The 21,439-nt window shown below is 35.2% G+C and overlaps 3 protein-coding genes across 4 annotated transcripts; 1 reads left to right on the top strand and 2 right to left on the bottom strand.

The window, feature by feature from the left end:
• LOC18596841 (linoleate 13S-lipoxygenase 3-1, chloroplastic) lies at positions 2,402 to 8,243 on the top strand. Its single transcript, XM_007025550.2, has 9 exons — positions 2,402 to 2,914; positions 3,419 to 3,681; positions 3,772 to 4,009; positions 4,103 to 4,429; positions 4,545 to 4,630; positions 4,736 to 4,843; positions 6,435 to 6,736; positions 6,848 to 7,111; positions 7,221 to 8,243. The coding sequence occupies exons 1-9, from the start codon at positions 2,530 to 2,532 to the stop codon at positions 7,975 to 7,977; spliced, it is 2,730 nt and encodes a 909-aa protein (XP_007025612.2). The 5' UTR covers positions 2,402 to 2,529; the 3' UTR covers positions 7,978 to 8,243.
• On the bottom strand, positions 10,633 to 11,873 carry LOC18596840. Its single transcript, XM_018123280.1, has one exon. The coding sequence runs from the start codon at positions 11,326 to 11,328 to the stop codon at positions 10,864 to 10,866; it is 465 nt and encodes a 154-aa protein (XP_017978769.1). The 5' UTR covers positions 11,329 to 11,873; the 3' UTR covers positions 10,633 to 10,863.
• On the bottom strand, positions 12,112 to 16,914 carry LOC18596839. Of its 2 annotated transcripts, XM_007025544.2 has the most exons (10): positions 16,764 to 16,914; positions 16,269 to 16,569; positions 15,394 to 15,660; positions 15,059 to 15,272; positions 14,823 to 14,932; positions 14,537 to 14,736; positions 14,165 to 14,268; positions 13,740 to 13,927; positions 13,450 to 13,649; positions 12,112 to 12,709 (listed from the first exon to the last, which is right to left on the bottom strand). In XM_007025544.2, the coding sequence occupies exons 2-10, from the start codon at positions 16,510 to 16,512 to the stop codon at positions 12,476 to 12,478; spliced, it is 1,761 nt and encodes a 586-aa protein (XP_007025606.2). In that variant the 5' UTR covers positions 16,513 to 16,569; positions 16,764 to 16,914; the 3' UTR covers positions 12,112 to 12,475. The 2 variants fall into 2 exon arrangements, with proteins under 2 accessions (XP_007025606.2, XP_017978717.1); XM_018123228.1 differs by lacking the exons at positions 16,269 to 16,569; positions 16,764 to 16,914 and adding an exon at positions 15,760 to 16,237.

The raw sequence follows: 21,439 nt of genomic DNA, 5'->3' as shown, positions 1-21,439 counted from the left end.
AATTATAAATTGCTTTTTCTTGATTTTTTAAGATGAAACATGTATGAGTTGGACCATACGTGATTGAGACGACATAGTACATTGGAGAAACGCGTGAATTTGCAACATATACAGAGACATAGATAGAATGTGATCCATGCTTTTTCAATTTTCAACCTTTTTTTCATTAAAATCAAATTACTGCCAAAAAACAAGAAAATGAAGTCACAAAAAAAAAAACAATTATATGACAATAAAGCCATAAAGGAGGTCTATCCAAATCATCCAGACTTCACTTGGTAAAAAGGGTTTTAAGTTTTGGGTTGTGAAATAATTTTATAATTAATTGTCTTAGGTTTAATTGCAAATTAATTTTTTATGAATTATCTTTTGCCTTTGAAGTGGAAAAATATTGACAAAAAGAACAAAAAATACCTTAGATTAATCAAATAGATAATTTTTCATTAATTATTTAAGTTTAACTTTTTTTAAAAAATTGTTACAAATTCAAATTTACTAATAGTATAAAAAAGAAATATTATAACTTATCGATCAATGCTTTCCTAGAGGTTATAATCTTAGTTAAGAGGATTAAGATTTAAGGTAATTAGAAAACTCCTTTTCTAATTTAGACTTTTTCTTAATATATATAAATAAAATTGTAAGTCCTCTTGAAAGGTTAAAATAGTTCCCACAGAGGCTTTAGACAGTACGTAGTGGAACACAACTGAACCTGGGTAGGGAGGCATCGACACTGCTACAACTAAACCTAGGTAGGGAGGCACCTACACTGTTACAATTGAATGACGTGATTTAGATGACTTTTAATGCCTTACAATGTCATGGGAGGAAAAGGTTTAGGACATGAAAGGGTCGGTTCATACTTGATTGTCAATATAAATTCAATGCATTAATTTAATATTTCAAAATAAAAACATCTAAATACATTATAATTGTTCACGATGATTTTTCATATTTTGAAAAAGTTGCATAACAATTTTCTGTTTATTAATCAAAACTAAATATAAATATTCACAAACCGCATAAAATTACATGTAAAAATCAAATAATTAATATCTACAAAATAAATAAAAAAAACTCATAATTTTAAGATATTATTTGATATGTAATATTATTTTCGATTAGTTAGATTATAATTTTGAATCCGAACTATCAAATTAATCAAAATATATTTAGACATGAAGCATTTAAAAACTTAATTTGAGTTGAAAATTATTTACAATTAAAGCTTAATTGAGTTATTTTGAAAGAGTGAAAAACTGAGAAGAAGAAAATAAGACTTCAATTTTTAGAGAGAAAGAGCAGTTTAGGTTTTGACTTTTTTTTTTATAAAATATTAAATTATAGAAGAATTTTTTTTTTATCTTTTCATGTAGCATTTAAATATTAATATATAAATTTTTTTGAATAAAATTTACCTTTTGACTCCACTCTATATAAAACTACACAAAAATTAATAAGTTTTTTAATATTATTAAATATATAAAGCTCTAAATCAATAATATAATAAATAAATATTTTTTCTAATTTTATGCTGTCATGTAATATCACTCCCATATAGGTGGGTGCGCCCTTGTGTTCAAGTTAGATTCAAGTAATGTCATGCACTTTAATTCATTCTAATTAGACAATTGAAATTATGAAAGAAAAATCCGCTCACCACAAATTTTTATAACATAAACAAGTTTTTTTCTTTTTGTTGAAAAGCTGGGATTCATTAAACAGGCCATTGGCCAATCAAAAACAGGGGAGGTTTTATTTCTTTATGCCACACCTGGGAGCATAATGAGCTCAAACTTCTGAGCAGAGCACTGCAAGACAAATATCATGCAGTACATCAAGGATCCTGGGGGATTTCTGCGGACCGCCAGATCAGTACGTTAAATGTATACAGCAATTTCTCATTCAGTACCCTATCTATATACACAACATTAATATAATCACTAAACAGCCTCCACAAGCAAGTTAAGGTCTGGTTTTCTACTTTTGTTGAAGGGTTGAGTGTATAGCTATGAGTCTTTCATGCTGCCTGAATTGTTCCTCCGGAAATGTTAGTTTGGTGTGATCATGAATGTGTTGTTTTGTAGTGACCCGTGAATACGTTTTCGAAACGCAACCGGTATATTATCTGATCGTTTTGCATACAACTATTCTGATTTTCGAGAGAAAAAAAAATAATTACGAAAGAAAATTTTCCTCACCCCAGATTTTTATAACACAAAGAAACAAACAAACAAGCGCACCGGACTATTCAATTGATCCGAGTAAACTTCTGAAAGCGATGTAAGCGCGTGGCATAACCACGTGATTCACAATTGGTAATCTCTAATGGATGTTGAAGTCTCGAAGACAAAGACCTTCCTGGTTTAGCTTCTAGTTGATCCTGGTTCAATTCCTGTCTATAAAATGGGTAGCATCTTCATTGGAAGCAGAAGCCAGCAATAGTCATCTGCTTAACTACCTACAGCTAGGCTGCCTCTACTGCTAAAAGAGAGTGAAAACTATTGTATAAGAATTACCATCAGAGCAATGGCAGGAACCAAGGAAATTTTGTGTTCAGCCACAGCGGATATGTTCCCTTCAAAATCTTTGCTTTCTTACAATTTTATTCATCAGCAGCAAAACAGCTTTTCTCCTTTTACTTCTTCGTTTAATTCATGCAAGAGGAGAGTAGTGCAACTGAGAAAGGTTGTGGCAGTTGCTGCTGCTGTTCCCATGCAGACTCTCATTGAGCTTGATTCCACCAAGGCTATCCCGGAAATTCCAGTGCAATTCACGGTCACAGCTCAGGTAACGGTTAAGTATGACGCTAAGGAAAACATGAAGGAGATGGTGTTTAATTTGTTGGATTCTGGTGCCAATGCTACTCAGAGAGGTGTTTTTCTTCAGCTTGTTAGCACTGATGTTGACCCAAGTAAGCACCGGTTCTTCCATTTTCAAATAACGCTTTCTCTTCTGTTTTAGACTAACGAAATAAACAACCTAAATCCAATTGCAAATTATACAATAAAGATATCTAACCTTATTAACAAACTCAAATATCGAGACGTAGTCTAATGAGGAAGGTGAGGATAAGTCAAACATATAAGGCTTAGCAAACACAAGGCAACCGCATTCTTTACTTTCTCTTTCAATCAGTTTCATCATAAAATGAGGAAGAGATAAAACGTCCTTTCATGTGTCTGGCCCCTTCCTCTCTCTCTCCAAAATAGATATGAAAAACTACAAACTCCTCTCCACCGTAATCTTTTTTGGCATAGCTACCACCTAAATGGTTATCCCGCTCGAATCATCTATGAAAAGCTTTGGGGTGCATGCACTTTCATGCCAATTTTACATGAAAAGACATTCAAACCAACTGCCCGTGTCCGTGCATGAAGGTTTGTTTACATTTTTCTGATGTGTGAAATCAATGAAGGGACGGGAGGGCCAAAGGTGAGCAAGGAAGCTGTATTAGACTGGTCCAGAGACCTACACATTACTGCTGACAAAGTCAGCCACGAAGTACAATTTCTGGTAGATGCAAACTTTGGGGTTCCTGGAGCTATCCTCGTGAGCAACAAAAACCAGGAGTTCTATTTGGAAAGCATCACCATCGAAGGACTTGTTCATTTTAATTGTCACTCTTGGGTTCAACCGGAGAAGCTCCACCCGGATAAAAGGGTCTTCTTTTCTAAGAAGGTTAACATTTATATAAAATTATCCTTCTTTTGGATTAATTTAATCTTGCAAAAATGGCTGAAATAACTTGGTTTTTGCGAATTATGGCAGGCATTCTTACCAAGTGAAACGCCAGCAGGACTCAAAGTGTTGAGGAAAGAAGAATTAAGGCAACTGAGGGGCAATGGAGAGGGTGTTCGGGCAGTATCGGATCGAATTTATGACTATGATGTTTACAATGACTTGGGACATCCTGATAAAGGAACAGAACATGCAAGGCCGATTTTAGGAGGACAACATCGTCCTTATCCAAGGCGTTGCAGAACCGGACGTCCTTCCACCAAGTCAGGTGAGGTTTATTAGATTGTGCTTGATTGATAATTTATTAATTATTTTTTTATAAAAAATAATTAAAATGTTAATTTTGTTGAAATTGGCACAGATCCGAAGGCAGAGGCTTCGGTAAATGAATCCCTGCCAATGTATGTACCAAGAGATGAAGCATTTGGAGATGTGAAGAGACAAACAGTCGATGCAGGAAGCTGGAAAGGCATGGTCAACAATTTTTTTCCTTTCCTTAAAGATTCCTCAACTAATGGTGAGGCTATAACGTTCTCTGAAATCAATGAACTCTACAAAGAGAATTCTTGCAATGAGTCCCACCAGAAAGAATCTCCGAAGAAAGCGAGTTTCCCAATTAAGCTTAATAAGATGATCAAAGAATCCACGGCAGATGCTTTTAGGTTCGACCCTCCAAATATTGTCTCCAGTAAGAACAAAATTATTGCTCTTCAATTGAGAAATCTCTCTCTTTATATTTATTTATATATAAAGAACAATAATGAAACTGGGTATAGAATTCTGAAACACTGCTTCAATTCCAGGGGATGCATCATGCTGCTTACGAGATGATGAATTTGGTCGTCTAACACTAGCCGGTATGAACCCCTTAAGTATTGAGAGGCTCAAGGTAGGACCATTTCTTTGCGATTGATCAGTACACTAGAATCAACTCAATAAGAACACAGAGAAAAACTGAAAAATTTTTAACCAAACATATATTGTTTTCTTTCAGGTTTTCCCACCTGTAAGCAAACTGGATCCGTCTCTCTATGGTCCACAGGAGTCAGCGTTAAGAGAAGAACACATCATTCATCATCTTGATGGGATGTCTGTACAACGGGTAAGGGGAAAAAAAAAGCTAAGATATTGACTAATGACTTGTTAAATTTACGAGTTGAAGCGGCATCTTAATTTTTTAGATTTCTATTACTACTTTTATAAGAACATTTTAAAAAAATAACCCTTAAAGATAAGATATTTTTAAAATAATTTTTTTTATAATTTTAATTATTTTTAATCAAGTTATATAAAATTACCTTTAATAAAATTACACGCTATATTATTATACGTCATGTACAAAAATATGTGACAAGCCTTAGGTTGTTACACGCCATGATTAGGTTGTTACACGTCACGTACAAAAACATATGACAAGTCATGATTAAGTTGTTACACGTCATATATAAAAATATCTGACAAGTCGTAGTTAGGTTGTTGCACGCCATGTACAAAAACATGTGACAAGTTATGATTAGGTTGTTACACGTCATGATTAGATTGTTACACTCCATGCTGAAAAAAAATATTGTTACACACTATGTACAAAAACATATTACACCCCATAGTTAAAAAATGTTGTTATACGTCATGTTGAAAAAATATTGTTGTTACACGATATATTCAAATACATTTTGTTACACTTTAATGCCTAAAATGTTATTCTTATTTACGAACCAAAATTTCAAATCCTCTCAATTCTTTTCATTTTTTTTGTTTTTTTTTTTTACAATTTCACACCTATTAAAGTGTTTCTAACATGTTTTCATAAATCAAAATATAAATTTTTTAATCTAAAATACTTACTTTGACTAAAAAAAAAAAAAAAGTTTTTTTGAAAATCTAAGTTTATAAATTTCAAAATTTTGAGTTTATTAGTGTCTAGGTCCCGAATTGATTCAATTAAAAGCTATTTTATACATCTGTGATTATTTCTACTGTTTTAGTTTTATCCAAAATACCTAAAAATCGAATTTTTCAAATAGTCACCTACCCAAGCACGTCAAAACTATTGTTTGGTGTCTTGAATATGCAAGAAAGAGAAATCTGAAAACGCATGAGAAAAAAATCAAAAGTATAATAGACGAATGCCGAAGAGAAAAATCGATAAAATTTAAGAAAGTGAGATGGTGAGAGAGAGAAATCTAAAGCACAAATGGAGAGAAATTGTGACGAATTGTTTAATTTATTTGAAATAGTTTAAAAAATTTTTTTATCAAGTCATAGTTAAATATGATTAAAAATAATTAAATTTATTTTGATAGTTATTTTTAAAATATCTTTATCAAGAAAAGTCATTTCTCACAATTTTCTCATATATTTGTCTCCCCCTACAATTGTCTATACAATGAAGTACTGGTGTCTTGTTTTTCTGCCAAGTTAATTAGATTAGAAAAGAAGAACATGCGGCTCCTTTTTGCATTAAGTGAACTTGGACCACTGTCATTTGAACAATATCATCCATTGCATGTGACCATGTCACTTTGATTTCGCAGAATATCTTAATGAAAATCTTTCCTCATATAATAAGAGAAGGGTATTAATTAAAAGAAGCAATATTCTTAAACATGTTATATAATTTCCCTACAGCATTTACTTAGTCTTTAATTCAGGGATCTTATACTTATGGTTTTATGTTTGAATTTCTTTTACAGGCAATGGAAAAGAATAAGCTGTTCATACTGGACTATCACGATACTTACCTTCCATTTCTCAACAGCATCAATGCTCACCCTGATCGAAAAGCCTATGCAACTAGGACAATTTTGTTCTTGACCCAAATGGGAACTCTGAAGCCAATTGCTATTGAGCTCAGTCTCCCACCAATGAACCCTTATATTCCTTCGAAGCAGGTTATCACCCCTCCGGTTGATGCCACCACCTGCTGGCAATGGCAACTAGCTAAAGCCCATGTCTGCTCAAACGACTCTGGAGCTCATGAACTAATTCAGCATTGGTATGCATGCAATGGCAACGATTATAATTTCGATTAAGTTTTGATTTAGCTTCATTATATTGAACAGAATTCGATTATAATAAAGGAGTTGATTGTCATGACTTTGTACAGGTTGCGGACTCATGCATGCATTGAACCATTTATTATAGCAGCACATCGCCATTTAAGTGTAATGCATCCAATTCACAAGCTTCTTCGTCCTCACATGCGATACACAATGGACATAAATGCACGCGCTCGTGAGCTTCTCATTAGTGCGGGAGGAATTATTGAGTCCCTCTTCTCCACTAAAGAAGTCTCAATGGAGATTACTTCTTTTGCTTACAAAAATTGGCGCTTTGACATGGAAACCCTCCCCGCAGACCTCATTCGAAGGTACTCTTATGTATAATTAGATACGCGAATCATATATGTCCGACGTAATTAGAAGTACGCTGTTACTCTCAAACAAATGTAACTTGAATATCATTTTCTTTCTGGGCAGAGGAATTGCAGAACCAGACCCAACTGAGCCGCATGGCCTAAAATTACTGATCGAAGACTACCCATACGCCAATGATGGGTTGCTTATATGGGCCGCCATTGAGAAACTGGTCAGGGACTTTGTAACGTATTACTACCCAAGCGCAGGCCATATTCAATCTGATCCAGAACTCAACGCCTGGTACTATGAATTTATCAATGTAGGCCATGCCGACATCCGCCATGAAAGCTGGTGGCCCAGGCTTTCGACTCCAGAGGATCTCGTCTCCATTCTCACTACCATTATCTGGATTGCATCAGCCGAACATGCCGCTCTGAATTTCGGACAGTATCATTATGGCGGATATGTCCCTGTACGTCCATCATATATGCGGCGGCTAGTGCCAAATGAGCATGATCCGGAGTACGCAACTTTCCTTGCGGATCCGGAGGGGTACTTCGTATCATCATTGCCAAGTTTACGAGAAATGACATTTCTGATGTCTGTGCTTGATATTCTGTCCACACATTCACCGGATGAAGAGTATTTAGGAGATACGAGAGACCTTTCAACGTGGACAGGGGACCCAGAGATTATTGAGGCATTCTACAGATTTTCAATGGATATGAGAATGGTAGAGAAAGAGATAGCAAAGAGAAACGCCGATCCAAAGCTTAGAAATCGATGTGGGGCTGGGGTTTCTCCTTATGAGCTACTCGTGCCATCCTCAAAACCCGGAGTCACTTGCAGAGGAGTGCCTAACAGCGTAACGATATGAATGGGAAATCCATGAGAATCAGCATTCATCCTGAATCTTGAGAACTTTTTGTACAGCAGTCGAAAAATTCTAGTACAATTAGTTTGGAGCCAACCAATACAAGCTAAAGCTTAAGGGTAGCTTAGCATTAGAGTTGTGTGTACATCAGTGCTCGTATATAATATATAGGTGTTTACTGTATGGTCAGGCTGGTAATTGATTTGTATCAGTCAATCAGATTTTTCAACTGCCAGTTAATAACACTTCCATATTCCTTTGCAGAAGCATTGTCATGACTTCTACTGTCTTTTATCAGTTTATTTTTTTTTTCATTGTGGATTTAAGTCTCACAATATAAATCATCTGATCCTAAAACTGAGAAGGCCGTTATGCCAGAAAAACATCAGATAAAGCCTGAACTTACATCCGGCCTCTGAACCTTACCGACGCATTTGGCCTAAAGAGAAATGTCATCCACAATTTTATGTAAAGTGGGTTTTTGACTTGTCTGCATTGATTAATCAAACTGTTCACTGGATCTCTATCAGCATCATCACATCAGCCTTGAAGATTTAGCACTTCTTGCATGTGTAATATAATTCCCTTAATTGAGATTGGTTAGGCTTTTGTTGGACGGAGATTTAGAATCCATGTAGATTGTGTAAGGGCCGTTAGGCTCCTGTTGGAAGGAGGCAGATATACAAGCTACAGCCCAACTCCAAAGTACCCTTTTTCCTAACTGGCCGTCCAAAGTCACGGGAATAACTGTCAAAATAGACCTGACCCATTTGATCAATTATTTTTTATTAAAATGAGATGAGTTGAAGTTAAAAATTTGCATTCATATTTAAATCAGACCTAAATAGATCAACCCATCAAATCAATGGGTTGAGATGAGCTGAAACGAGCTAGTCCTGTAAATCAAAAAATAAATAATTTTATATATTTAATTATATAAAACTAATAATTTAATTATTAATAATATTATTTATTTTATATATTTTAATATATTTAATTTTTACTTTTCAAATTAATAACTTTAATTTATAAATTAAATTATAAATAATTTTATTATAAAATTATAAAAATAATTTTTTAAAAAAAATAAAAAATAAACTGATCCCACCCAACCATGAACTAGCAAGGGATGAATTTGATTGAGATTTTGATGGTACATATAAAAAATAATTGATCCAACTCGATTCATATTTTCTTAACCCACAAAATCTTTGAGTTGGATTGAACCGGATCAACCCATATTGACAGCTCTAGTCACGGATAAATGGTCTAGACTTTTCTGCTTCAGTCTCCAGAGGATGCTGGCCCTGGCCTTCCACTTAACAACTTTCTTGGGCTTGCATAAGGCCCAACTTAGCACCTTGAGCTTCTCACGGGCCTCAGATGCAATCCGTGATCCTATGCATGCAATTTTAGCTAATGATAGGCAATGCCAGGGACGAGTGGATAATCAGCATGGTCCTTTCTTGAATGAATTCAAGATCTTCACCAAGCACAGCCAAAAGGATATATATTCATTGTCATAAACAACAGAGTATTCAGCAATCCTTACCTACTTTAGTTGCTTTCAATCAACCTTGAACCAAGAAGAACTCATATAAACAGAGGGAAAACGATACTAAAGATGTTAGCATAGAGAACCGAGTAGAAACAACCTTCAAGGCAGCATTAATGGAGGAGAACATCATTTACAGTACTACATGATCAAAGCAAGTCTCAGTAGAATTGAGATTAACTAGCATATGGAAGCCCAAACTGGAATAGAAGATGAATAAATAATCAATGTAACTAGAGCAAGAATAATAGCAGTAACAATCATGTCATTTACACAAAACATGTACATATAATTTGAGTAGCTTGCAATTATGTCTGAACATGTGCATCATTTATGAGAGAATTTTTATCTTACATAAAGTTATCAAACCAACAGGTGGTCGAAAACAACAAACATCTTATACACTTTAAATAAAAGAATTCAAACTCCTATCCAGATCAAACTAAAGGTATTTATTCTATTTTTTATGATAATATAGATCAAGGACAAAAAGATAGCATGGGAATAAGATGTTAGGAATTATCAGACCCTGGTTTCAACTGAACTCCGCAACTCAAAATTCAGTACCATGACATGCTTCCTGCCACTTCTATTCTAACTACCAAGACAGACCTCCAACTTGGCAATTTCCTAAACCTCATGCTGCTTTCAGCTTATATATCCACATACAGATCAAGCACTTGTATATCCTCAAGTATATACTAAAAGTGAGCTATGGTTTGTTTTTGTACTATCAATCGCATCTATGCATAACGACTACAACTTACTAGTTTTTACATTCGATCTGGTTCCTAAATGGGTAATAGTAAACAAAGGAAACAACTCCTTAGATATCATGTCCCAAATCATTTGCAACCAATCTATGCACCCAACAGAAAGACATAGTATACCTCCTCTGCACTCCACCTCTTTCACTAGTATTCTTCCTCAGCAACTAAATAAAAGGAGCACAGGATCTCAGCTTCCCAAAGAGAAAACAAGAACAAAAAGCACCCTCCAATTGCACTAAATTCATACCACAACAACAAATGGACTTCGCTTGAACTTCCATTTCACACTGTAGCCAATAGGTTGCCAATTATCCCAAAAAATACCAAGAAAGAAATTTTAAAATCAGCATATGTACCATTTCAAGTGTAAATAAAACACAAAGGGGAAATTTTTTTTTCTCGAATTCTGACTCACACCCATTAATCTTACACCACATTTGAAAAGGACCCAAATTACTGAACTTCACAAAATATACATCTCCAAGTTACAAAATCAAAAATCACCTGCTATTTAAGAAAGAGGAAGCAAAAATAAACATGTAAATTTAACCAGAAAAATTAAATCTAATCATACTTTTCTCTCCAAGAGTAAACCAAAAAGAATACCCAAGAGAGAGCCAATAGAATATCGCCAACTGTCTGTCTAAGCCAATCCCAAGCCAAATCCTCAACTCTCCTCTCGAACCAGAACCTCCACATCGCCATGAAAACATGCAAAACGGTGCAACCTTTGGCAAAGAAAGACTGAAACTCTTTGTCTTTGACAAAAGAGACCATAAACAACAAAAACCCGATTGCGAATAAGAGCAAACCCGAGAATGAATCGGAGGTCCGGATCAAGAGCTGATCATGTGGGGTCGAGCCAAGGAGTTTCGTGGCGGTCTCGATCCCGTGCGTGAAGGTGTAGATTTCCTTCATGTGGAACATCATGAGCGCGCCGCTCGTTAAGGCGATCACCGAGTGGAGGAGACAAATCACCATGAAGGCTGCTGATGACGGTGACGGTGACGACGATGATGTCGATGACATTTTCTGTGGCTTTTGTTTTTTCTTTTTTATTTTTTAAAATTTGATCGAACGGTTGCTAAGGGTTTGTTAAAATAGCCATAGTCGCAGTGGAATTAAACCCTAACCCTAAGCTCATTTTCAGGAATCAGAAACGAAGAGGAGGATGCTGAAAAAGAAAAGGGTTCGTACGTTTTATGGTGATTTACGGATTTTGCGTTTGAAGATTCTGCCTTGCTGAGATTTTACCGAAGATAAGGATCTGGTGGGACCCTCCTTGAGACATGAAATAATCCGCCTGTCCTTTTTCAGGACACGTGGAAGATTCTAAGTTGTGCCGACAAGAACATCCACTGGACTTCACAAAGAGCTTTGTCAAATTTCTATTAGATATCCCCTTACCCCGCTGAGTAGAAATTCCTTTTAAATACGAATTTGCCATTGTTCATTGCCAAGCCTTGTTGTGCTAATTGTGAACGTCATAAATCATAATCGTGGATGTTTGCGGTTCATCCTTGACAGATTGCTTAAGTTTGACAGATAAAAGCAAGAGATTTTGACAGGAGAGATCTTAATCAAACTTCATTTTGCTTTGATTTCTTTCTTGTTTAATTTCAGCACTAGCTTCATGAATCAATTGTCGACAATCCTTGCCTTCAAGGGATCTGTTTGATGCTGACTTTTACCTGCTTCGAAGTGGTTGGAAGTCTGGAAGAGTAATGATTCAATGGGAAATGGGAGATCATGGCAGGGGGCATAAAGCAAAGTGAAAACAGAGCCCAAGAAAGAACAAGGGAAGAAGAATGCTAAGGTGAATTTCATTGTATTTTATTGACTTTCAATGAAGAGAGAACATAGAGATGGCTATTAAATAATTTTGAGTCCCAATACAATGCTGCTAATCATATTGAAACAACAAAATGGGTTACCACGGGAGGAATTTGGTGGTACCCCATATATATTTTAATAATTATTTGGGACTATATTCTATATACAACAAAAAATGAATGAAAATAGACAATTGCCAAAGTTAAAAAAGATGGGGAAAAATGGAGAGACTGTAGTTTTTGTGGAACAGAACTATAACACTCTTGCATGATCTTCCAGCCCCGCGATGAATGTTTCTGGAAGTGGGGAGGAAAAAAAATGGTAATTTGCCTCAACAAAACTTTTAACTTGAATCGGTTCCCCTGACAACTTTGCGGTGACGTCTAGAACCTGACCTCTTATCTCTCCCACGTCTTGGTGAGACCTTTCTGAGTGGAGTACTGACAATACTTTCACCTGAAGTTTCAAGGGAAAATAGTCTAGGTGGATCATTGGCCAAAGATAGTGGTGACGGTGGAGGGTAAATTGTAGGAGGAGACATCTGAGCCAAATGTGCTAAAACTTCCTTATGGTGTTTCTGCAAGTAACAAACAGGTGAAAGAGAAGTACATCAGGGAGAGGGGGGAGTTGGGGGATCAAGTCAAGAAATCAAACCGAAGTAGGTTGCTCAAGTGAATTGAAGATTTACATTTGATGGTTAGATTGCAGGTTCTATCAAATCCTACATGCAAATTCAACCATGGCTACAATGGAAGTGATGCAAGTGGTACCAACTTTCCACAGCATCCGCAGAAAGAAAGAATCAGTCATCAAGTAATATAATGGAAGCGTGTTTGAAACACAGTTTACCAATTGTGAGGCACAACAAAAGCGAGAAATTTGGAGGTTCAAGTATTTTAAATTTTTTAACGAAAAGATTTCATATCTCAATTAAGAAAACAAGCACCCAAAATACTGGAGATTCAATGAGGATTCTATAGTTTTATCATCATGGAAAGATAGTAGCTGCTATAAATAGAGAGGCTGCCATTGTCATAAAAGGCCAATTTACAGCAGTAATTATGCTTTATGCATCAAAGAAATAGAAACAAATAAATAGAATTAGGTTCAAGTGACAGTTAAATGCTCCTGTATATACATATGCAATTTCAGAAAATCCCTACGTAAAAACTTAGTTCCATTGTTGAAATTTTGAAACTAAACTGGAACATTTTATTATTAGTTGCAAAGGGAGTCCATTTGTTAAATTTCCAGTAGTATATTACTTAAGCATAATTCAGAATGCAGAACATAAAATGAAAACAGAAAAATTAATACCTGAACAACAAAGTTACGCCTTTCACAGTCCAAGAACATATTCACACTCCAATTTGTCTTTGCCGCAATCTTATCCCTCACTGTTGAAAAACTAATTTGATCTCTAGAAGTAAAACGGTCAACGTCATTGAACCAAAGACAAGTAAAGAGGTTGCTAATAGGAACATGCTCCCTTATTATTACACATCCTTCAGGAACATCTGCAGAGCCAGCCATTAAAGCAAAATTCATTAAGCTGAAAGAAGCATAACCAAACAAAATAAAACAAGAGCAAGCATCTTGCACCCTACCACTTGTGATAGGAAGTTTAGCCTCAGAATATGGGGTCAAACCCTCCTTTTTGTAAAAGTCAACCTGAAAGTCAATGGAGGCATTATCATATTTGCCAGCAGCTTTATTTGCCTCAGCTTCATCAAACACATCAAAGCGTTTATAATGCCTAGAAATTGCAAAAGTTGCATTTTTTCTCCACAAGAACCTGAAGCAGGACTTGAAAGAGTTAGAATAAACAAACATTGGCTCTAAAACCAACTAAAGCAAAATACACATAAAAAAGGTAATTCCTAAGTTGGAAAAAAAACTAACAAACAGGGGCCAAAACTTTCGACATCAGATAATTCATGAGAGTAGTTACAATGTGATTTTAGACTCAACCTCAACACATAAGACTTAAGAATCTCGTAAAATTTAGAAAGTAAACAGAATTCCAAAGTACCTCTCAAGAATTTGATATGGATCAGCAACAAGCTCAAGTTTCCCATCAATCCACAAAGAAAAACGTGCATTGGGAAATAGCCTATGTGGTAGAAGCTTGGGGATCTGTTACAGGCATAACATGTCAAAAGGCATAAAGCTTCTTTTATTATGCATATTAACATATAGAAGGATATTGCGGGATCTAGTTGATGCCTTATCTCAGTTTCTTTTCTGTAAGGTTATGCCAAAACCAAATAAAACTTATTGGTCCCCATTCTCACAGAATGAATCAAGTAATGTGGACCATTTCATCGTCACTATCTACTAAACTCAGGATTCCCTACTCTGATCTATACTCAAAGGACATAACATCCACATTTTAAACACTTACCTTTCCATTGCGCCTTCCATCGGTGTAAGGAAGATTACGCACAACAACTATTCTCCATACTCCAATCTTCTTACTCTCACCCAGACCACGATTAGCTTGCAAGTCAGCTTCTGTTTCTTCATCGGCAAACATGTAGAAGCAGATAGTTTGCTTGGAATATTCGCTAATATTCTTTGGCTGTTGTATGATATCAAAAGCTCCTGAAAAAAATTGGATTATTCAATAAAAATTCATTGGGTCCAACACAGGAATGGAACAATAAAATAAATATAGTACAGTCTGGTACCAAATATTGCTGATGCAACAACCACTCCATGACATTTCTCCATCTCAAGAAGATCATTGTCATCAATGTCAAATCCTGTCCCATGGCCAGGTTTGCTTCCTTTGACAAATCTAGCAAATGCACAACGCACATCAATCAGAATTGACAAACTAGCAAATATGATTTAAAAGATTAAGAATACCAAATCATGTTCAATTTTAAAATTTTAACCCCAAAAGAGAAGAGGTCAACCATACCCACAGTGCACATTCATCGACTCTCTTATGTCATATGAATCATCACGCTGCTTTAAAGTAGGATACCCACCAAAGTCTGAACCTCCAAATTCTGTCTCTTTATTTAAGTTTTCCTCATAAATATATGTTAAATTCTTAACGACTGGAGAAAATGATGGGACTTTTGGCATCAAGGCAATAGCATCCTCCACAGGAAGGTAACATACAGGACAAGCTGTATCATAAACAATCAAGAAAACTCAAAAACTATATTTTGAGGAAAACCTCAACTAGTAATGTCAAAATACTAAATTAAAAAAATTGAGAAAAAAATTATAAACGAAAAGAAAACTTACGACGTGGCCCTGTTCTTTTTTTGTCTGCTGGTGGAGGGGGTAAACTGAAAGTAGCGCATGGATGCCCTGGAGGAAGAGTGTAGCCCAGAAAATATGAAGGAGGAGGAGGGGGCATTACCCTAACTTCAGTTCCTTCCACAATGACTGGTAAAGATGTCCAATTGTCTATTCTGACACTTTGCACTTCATTTATCAGGGGAGATCCAGAATTATTTAGAGGCAAGCTATCATTTACCTTAGGGACATTGTCACTTTCCTGATCTTCACCTGTAAACAAGCCAAAATATATGCAAATTTTCATATCATTTCATCACACAAGTAAAACCAGTTGGCAGCTAGATGTCCAAAACAAGAATAACAAGTAACCTGCTCGAGCTAAAGACATATCATCCAAAAGCAAAACAAGGAGCGGATAAAGAGGGAGCAAACCATACTATCCTTGAGCTTGAATCTAACCATGATCAAAACTAATAAAACCCATAAGAAACAGCGAACCAAATGAAAATTTAAAACTATATTCCAAGGTTGACAACAAGGAAAAGCAATTCAATTGAGTTGAATCATTAATATTATTCTGCTCCAGAAAGTGGGCCGGCACTATGTTCTTTACTCAAAAGAATCCTTTGAGCAAAACTCTAGATATCAATTTCTTAATTCAAACGCTCTAACCAAAACCTAAACACTAAAGACGATAAATTTATGACTAAGCTCTAACCAACGTAACTGCACAGAATAAACATAGTTTTTCCCCACCCCACTTCTTTCATCAAAAATATCAGAACAACCTGCCTAAGAATCACTAATTCACTATCACTTCATTCCTAAAATTCACTATGACCGATCCAATAATGAAGAGAAATAAAGAAAAAACCAACCTTTGCCAACATATAAGACCCAAACAAAGACGGCAGCGGAGATTGCACAAAGGAGCAGCATTCCAACCTTTTTGCGGCCAGCAAACTTACAGATCCAATGAACCAATGTCTCCTTTTCCTTAAACATTTTAGAAGGCTTAGTTCTTGTTGCTGAAGGCGCTTGAATTGGCAAAACACCGTTTTGCAGCTGTTTGTCCAAAGACCCATAACTCCCAGAACGAATCCCCAATGACCCTCCAGTCATTGCCTCCTCTTTATTAGCAACCCCAATCTCACTTCTCTCATCAAACTTTCTTTAACTCTATGAAATGATCAACCCAACAAAAAAGATTAAATCCTATAACTTCATCACTCAAAAAACAACTCAACAAAAAACAAAATCCCACTTCAACAAAAACAAGCCCCTCACACGACTCTTGGGGGCCACCCAAATTGAAGTAAAATGCAGTTCAATAATCAAAAAGTTTTCAAAAAAATAAATGAAGAAAAGCGAACCTGGGTTTTTCAGTTTTTGATTGGTTGATAAGGGTTTTATGAAATCAAGGGAAGTGGGGTTTTCTTTGATCAAATCTCAGATCACAATTTTCGAGTTAAAAATATAATTTTTATCTCTCTTATTACAAGCTTTTGTATGGGAGTGGATATTGCGGAAATGGGGAAAATTCATAGTAATATTTATAATATGACCAATTGATGACGTGAATGTGACATATAATTAAATCCTGATAGGTCAATCTGCTCCATGTGCTCCATGATGTCAAACAATCGGACGGTGATGGTTTAACATTTTGGCTTTTTCAGTAATAAAATAAAGCCTAACCGTATTTCCAAGCAAGACATTTGTCAAACTAATTTCCAATGAAAAATGTTTTTGCAGGTTGGATTAAAACATAAGACAACAGTACGCCGATCAAGCAAATGTTTTATTTGGTAAACAGACTGAACACATCAAGCTTGACGTTTCTGCTCTTGTTGGGAAATTAAAACTGTCTCTCTCTTTCCTTGTTTTTCTTACTGTCACTGTTTCAGCTTTGTTTTCACATGTAATAAAAATTTTTTAACCATTGCTTTCAGTCAGCCATGGTTTTCAAAGGGGATCATCCATGAATACAATGAAAAGGAATGGGAGGGAGGGCCTTAATTTCAATGGCTAATTATTTTCTATTAACATCAATGAGGCAAGTTGCCTTCATATTTTGGAATAATTACTTTAATTTTGGGTCTGTGAAAACATCTTTGAATATGCTTTATCACCGGCACCAGGTTTTTAATATAATTGCTGGCCAGACCTTCATCCCAGACTTGGGTTTGAAGGGTGAATTAATAACATTTTTAGGCAACTTTTGTTGACTAATTTTGAATTAATCTGACATTAGCAGGTTTGACAGTTCACCCATTTTACACAGTGGAGGACTTAAATAAAGTTTTACTTAAAGTAATTTTTCTCTCTTTTTATTGCAAAAAAGGGTATTGTTAAAGTTTGGTATTATTAAGCATGACTGTAATTGTTAAAAATTTATATAAATGTCTAAATGAGCATTATATGATTTAGATTCGAAAAGTCATTAAATTAATGATAATTAAACTGAATTGTTACGTAACATTTATTTTTTAAAAAATTCCTAATTAACCTTGAAAGCCAATTTTGTGGATAATTTGGCTTTCTTAGACATTATACAAATAATTTTTTTTTTTTGTGCTAGATGGATGGTCATGTTTTCTACTTCAAATACTGAAAAATGGGGGAGGACACATGCATGGTTCAAGCCTTGTTATAAATTTACTTTAAACATAAATCTATTTTAAACCAAAAAAAAATCAATATCTTATGCTTCAATCATGTTTGGAGTGAAATGTTTATTTCTGATATTTCTATTTTATTACATCCTTAATTAATTAATATTTAATATTAACTTGTGCTTGTTAATTGTGGAAATAATACATGGAATCTGGAAAACCATGACCTCTAAAAATGTTTTTTAAATGTTGATATGACTCTGATATTGCTTCTATTAGAGTTTAAGTTGAATCAAAGCGGTCTAAAACTGGTCATAATTAGGAATAATAGTAAAGTATTTTCTCCCATGTGTAAAGTGAGCTGCTGAATCTTCAATCAAGTACTTACAATTCAGGATGTCAAAGTCTTAATTTCCAAGGCAATAAAGAAAGACCAATCTTTTGATGGGGAAGCCTGGCATCCCACTACCATTTGAAACAAATGGGCAGGTCTAGTTTTCCAAGGGATATTTGCAATGTCAGAAATAAATTTTGATTAAGTTATGGGTTTTAAATGGGATTGAATTCTCCATCTCTGTCAGATATCAGCTCCCTCCCCATGGTTGAAAAACATGATATATTCCCATCATTTTATATTTCCAATGATGAATTTTCTGTTTCTTTCATTGCTGAATGAAGGAAATTGAGTTGAAAAACATGATGCTGAATGGAAAGAGAACTGGCAAGTATAGGAGAGAAGTAGGAGAAAGAGTCATTGATTGCAATCAAACACCCAAGGTGTCAAACTGCATGCCCAATTGCTGAGCATTAATCTGAGCAAAGAGGCATGGCATTAATCTGAGTATGGGGCATGCAGCACAGCAGACACAGTTTTATTCGGATGGTAACAAGATATGATGAAATTGAAAATTAATGATAGAATAAAATATGTATTAATATATTCTTTAATTGTTTAGGTTAAGAAAATAATGAAGTGATGTATAATGCTTTTGTAGTACTCCGTTGAGGTAGCGATGGGATGATTTACTGCATTCCAGCCGCGCCCTTTGCATCGGACTTAGAACACAGGCAATAATATTAAAAAGAAATTAATCAATTACATCTTTAAGTGTAGGCAATCCTAATAAAATTTAGAAGGAACAAGAAATGGGGAAGAAGATACTCATAATCAGTTCTATAAACATGGCCTTATCTTGGCATTTTTCTTTTAATTTTAACTGTAAAATTCAAACCCGGGGGATAACTCTTCTATTTTCCCATAGTTTTTCTCAGAGGGAGCAACCAAACCATGACTAATTCCACTGGTAATGAACTTTATGAGAGACAGGCAATGATGATATTTGATCTGGAAAGCAACAATCTATTGTTTAAAGTGCCCACTGCAACTTTATTTACCCTAAGAAGTCTTACATGTTCACATCTAATCCATCTCGCATTCATACATAATTTGAGCATATATTTTTTTCCTTTTGGAAAGGTCAATTTTCTTGTTCATGGCAGTCCTTTCAGTCTTGCATTGAAGCTCGAAAACGCCAAAAGAATTTATAAAATTCTGGTTGATTTGTTATTAATTTCATGAAAATGAAGACCACTGCTGTTTTAAATTCTATGGTGGATATTGGTTGGTAAGAAATTTTCCGAAGTCTTGTCATTGCATTTTTGTTTAGGAGGTTAATCAATATTCTGATATTCATTTCAACCTCCCCAACCCCAATGTCATGTCAAGTTTTAATTTCGCATTCTGCTGTTCCTTGGTGAAATGTTTGGAGTTCCCTGGACAGAATGAAATTTGCTTGGGCCTTGAAGACTGGAACTGTAGCTTAACAGATTTGTGAAAACCTGCGTTTGAGTGCAAGTGAAGACTCAATGAACGAGACCATGTTGTTAATTAGAACAAATTTCGACAATATCAGAAGGAGTTGGCAATCTTAAGCACTGGACATGGGCTAAGAATGACTGTAGATATGGGCCGTTGTTGAAATTCTCATGTTAAGAGTTTCGGCCCTGATGGAAATTTAATGACTTTCATGCAGAACAGCATCGACTCCCGTTCTGCACCTACTTTCTAATCCCAGTTGCTGTGTTTATAATATTTATGCATTGGTTAATGGTTATTTGACATCTTAAGAATCATATTGAACTGGGTTCTGTTCATTCTTCAATATCATATTGGCAAAGCAGAGTTGTTTTTATCTGTCTCCTAATGGTGAAAGTAGAGAATATCCAAGAACTAAATTCCATGTAGGAAACACATCATGTTAAACAAGTCCCACTTTTCTTCAATCATTATACTGATTATGTTCTTTTTCTTGTTTGATCTTTTTTGAATTGAGGTGAATGATAATTTGGTAGCCATCAGTTCAATGTCCAAACTGATGAAACGTTTTTCTTCTACTTTCATCCTTGAGAAATGGTCAACAAATGAAGTAATTTGATTGTTCTTATCTTCTGCTATTTCTTTCTAATAACTAGTCCAAAATTGCCATGCAAATTTATCTTTTCCTGCATATAGATTTTTAAGGAATAAATGCCGGGATCTGTACGGGGAGTTAGTTGCTACTATCCTCTGCTATATCCTTCTTGCATTTCAACATTTTGCTAAGGACTGTTTTAGTTCTTTGATTTTCCTTTTGCATTTCGCTCCATAGCAAGCTATCTTCCAAGGAAGAAATTGCATTTAATGCTGCCAAAAATCGAAGATGTTATCTCTTCATGAATTTGACTTTGCATATAGAAAAATAAGATCAAAGTTCGCCATTATGACTAACCGCCCCTGTACCCTTCATTGTGCCGAGAATTGAATGAGATCTATTTTGGTCAATAAACTCCATCACCTGATCATTTTTCTGTCAATTTAATTTGGTGGTATTTTGACTTTTGAGCTGTAGAGTTGGTCTCCCATTACCAACGCCAAAACCAAATTACTACAGACTAGAAATAAGTATTATGGGGAAGAACTGAAGAAATATGGTCACTTTCTTTTTCATTGTCCAGAGAATATAACTTTCACTTTTCCACATTTTGTATCAAATTGTATGTAATGTATAACAGAAAAATGCTGGTATATGCTGAAATTGATGATTGGCTGGTTGATTGTCTACGTTATAGTTTCATTTGATGATTGAGTTTGTATCAAGATTGTTTGGCCTGCTGTCTCGTTGAGCAAATCAGATCTCTGGGCAGGGCATGACAGCAGACAGCCTTTGCCAAGGAGCTGATTGTTCTTAGCCGAAAGCATGGAATGTTTTCTGTTTTTGCCTGCCTGTGGGAAGGACACTTGCATCCGAAAAACTTGAAACATTCAAGGGAAAGGGCTAACGAAATTGACTAATGGTTTCGTCTAGAATTTTGTAAGGATTTGTTTTTTTGCATCAAAGATATTTATGACCAAGCATACGCAGACATTTAAGAGTTGTTGTGGAAAGCCTTTCAGA

This window comes from Theobroma cacao, chromosome 6 (genome assembly GCF_000208745.1).
Source record: "Theobroma cacao cultivar B97-61/B2 chromosome 6, Criollo_cocoa_genome_V2, whole genome shotgun sequence".
In the NCBI taxonomy this organism is placed as follows: Eukaryota; Viridiplantae; Streptophyta; class Magnoliopsida; order Malvales; family Malvaceae; genus Theobroma; species Theobroma cacao.
Note: the sequence above shows the minus strand (reverse complement) of the source record. Positions and strands in the feature narration are given on the sequence as shown.

What these genes read in the sequence shown, in the direction of transcription:
- LOC18596841 (XM_007025550.2), top strand. Translation starts at nt 2,530, where the DNA reads ATGGCAGGAACCAAGGAAATTTTGTGTTCAGCCACAGCGGATATGTTC. An exon ending in TAGCACTGATGTTGACCCAA is followed by an intron (nt 2,915 to 3,418) that starts GTAAGCACCGGT and finishes AAATCAATGAAG; the next exon opens with GGACGGGAGGGCCAAAGGTG. An exon ending in ACGTCCTTCCACCAAGTCAG is followed by an intron (nt 4,010 to 4,102) that starts GTGAGGTTTATT and finishes AAATTGGCACAG; the next exon opens with ATCCGAAGGCAGAGGCTTCG.
- LOC18596840 (XM_018123280.1), bottom strand. Translation starts at nt 11,328, where the DNA reads ATGTCATCGACATCATCGTCGTCACCGTCACCGTCATCAGCAGCCTTC.
- LOC18596839 (XM_007025544.2), bottom strand. Translation starts at nt 16,512, where the DNA reads ATGACTGGAGGGTCATTGGGGATTCGTTCTGGGAGTTATGGGTCTTTG. An exon ending in AAAAAGAACAGGGCCACGTC is followed by an intron (nt 15,273 to 15,393) that starts GTAAGTTTTCTT and finishes TTTATGATACAG; the next exon opens with CTTGTCCTGTATGTTACCTT. An exon ending in ATGGAAGGCGCAATGGAAAG is followed by an intron (nt 14,269 to 14,536) that starts GTAAGTGTTTAA and finishes TGCCTGTAACAG; the next exon opens with ATCCCCAAGCTTCTACCACA.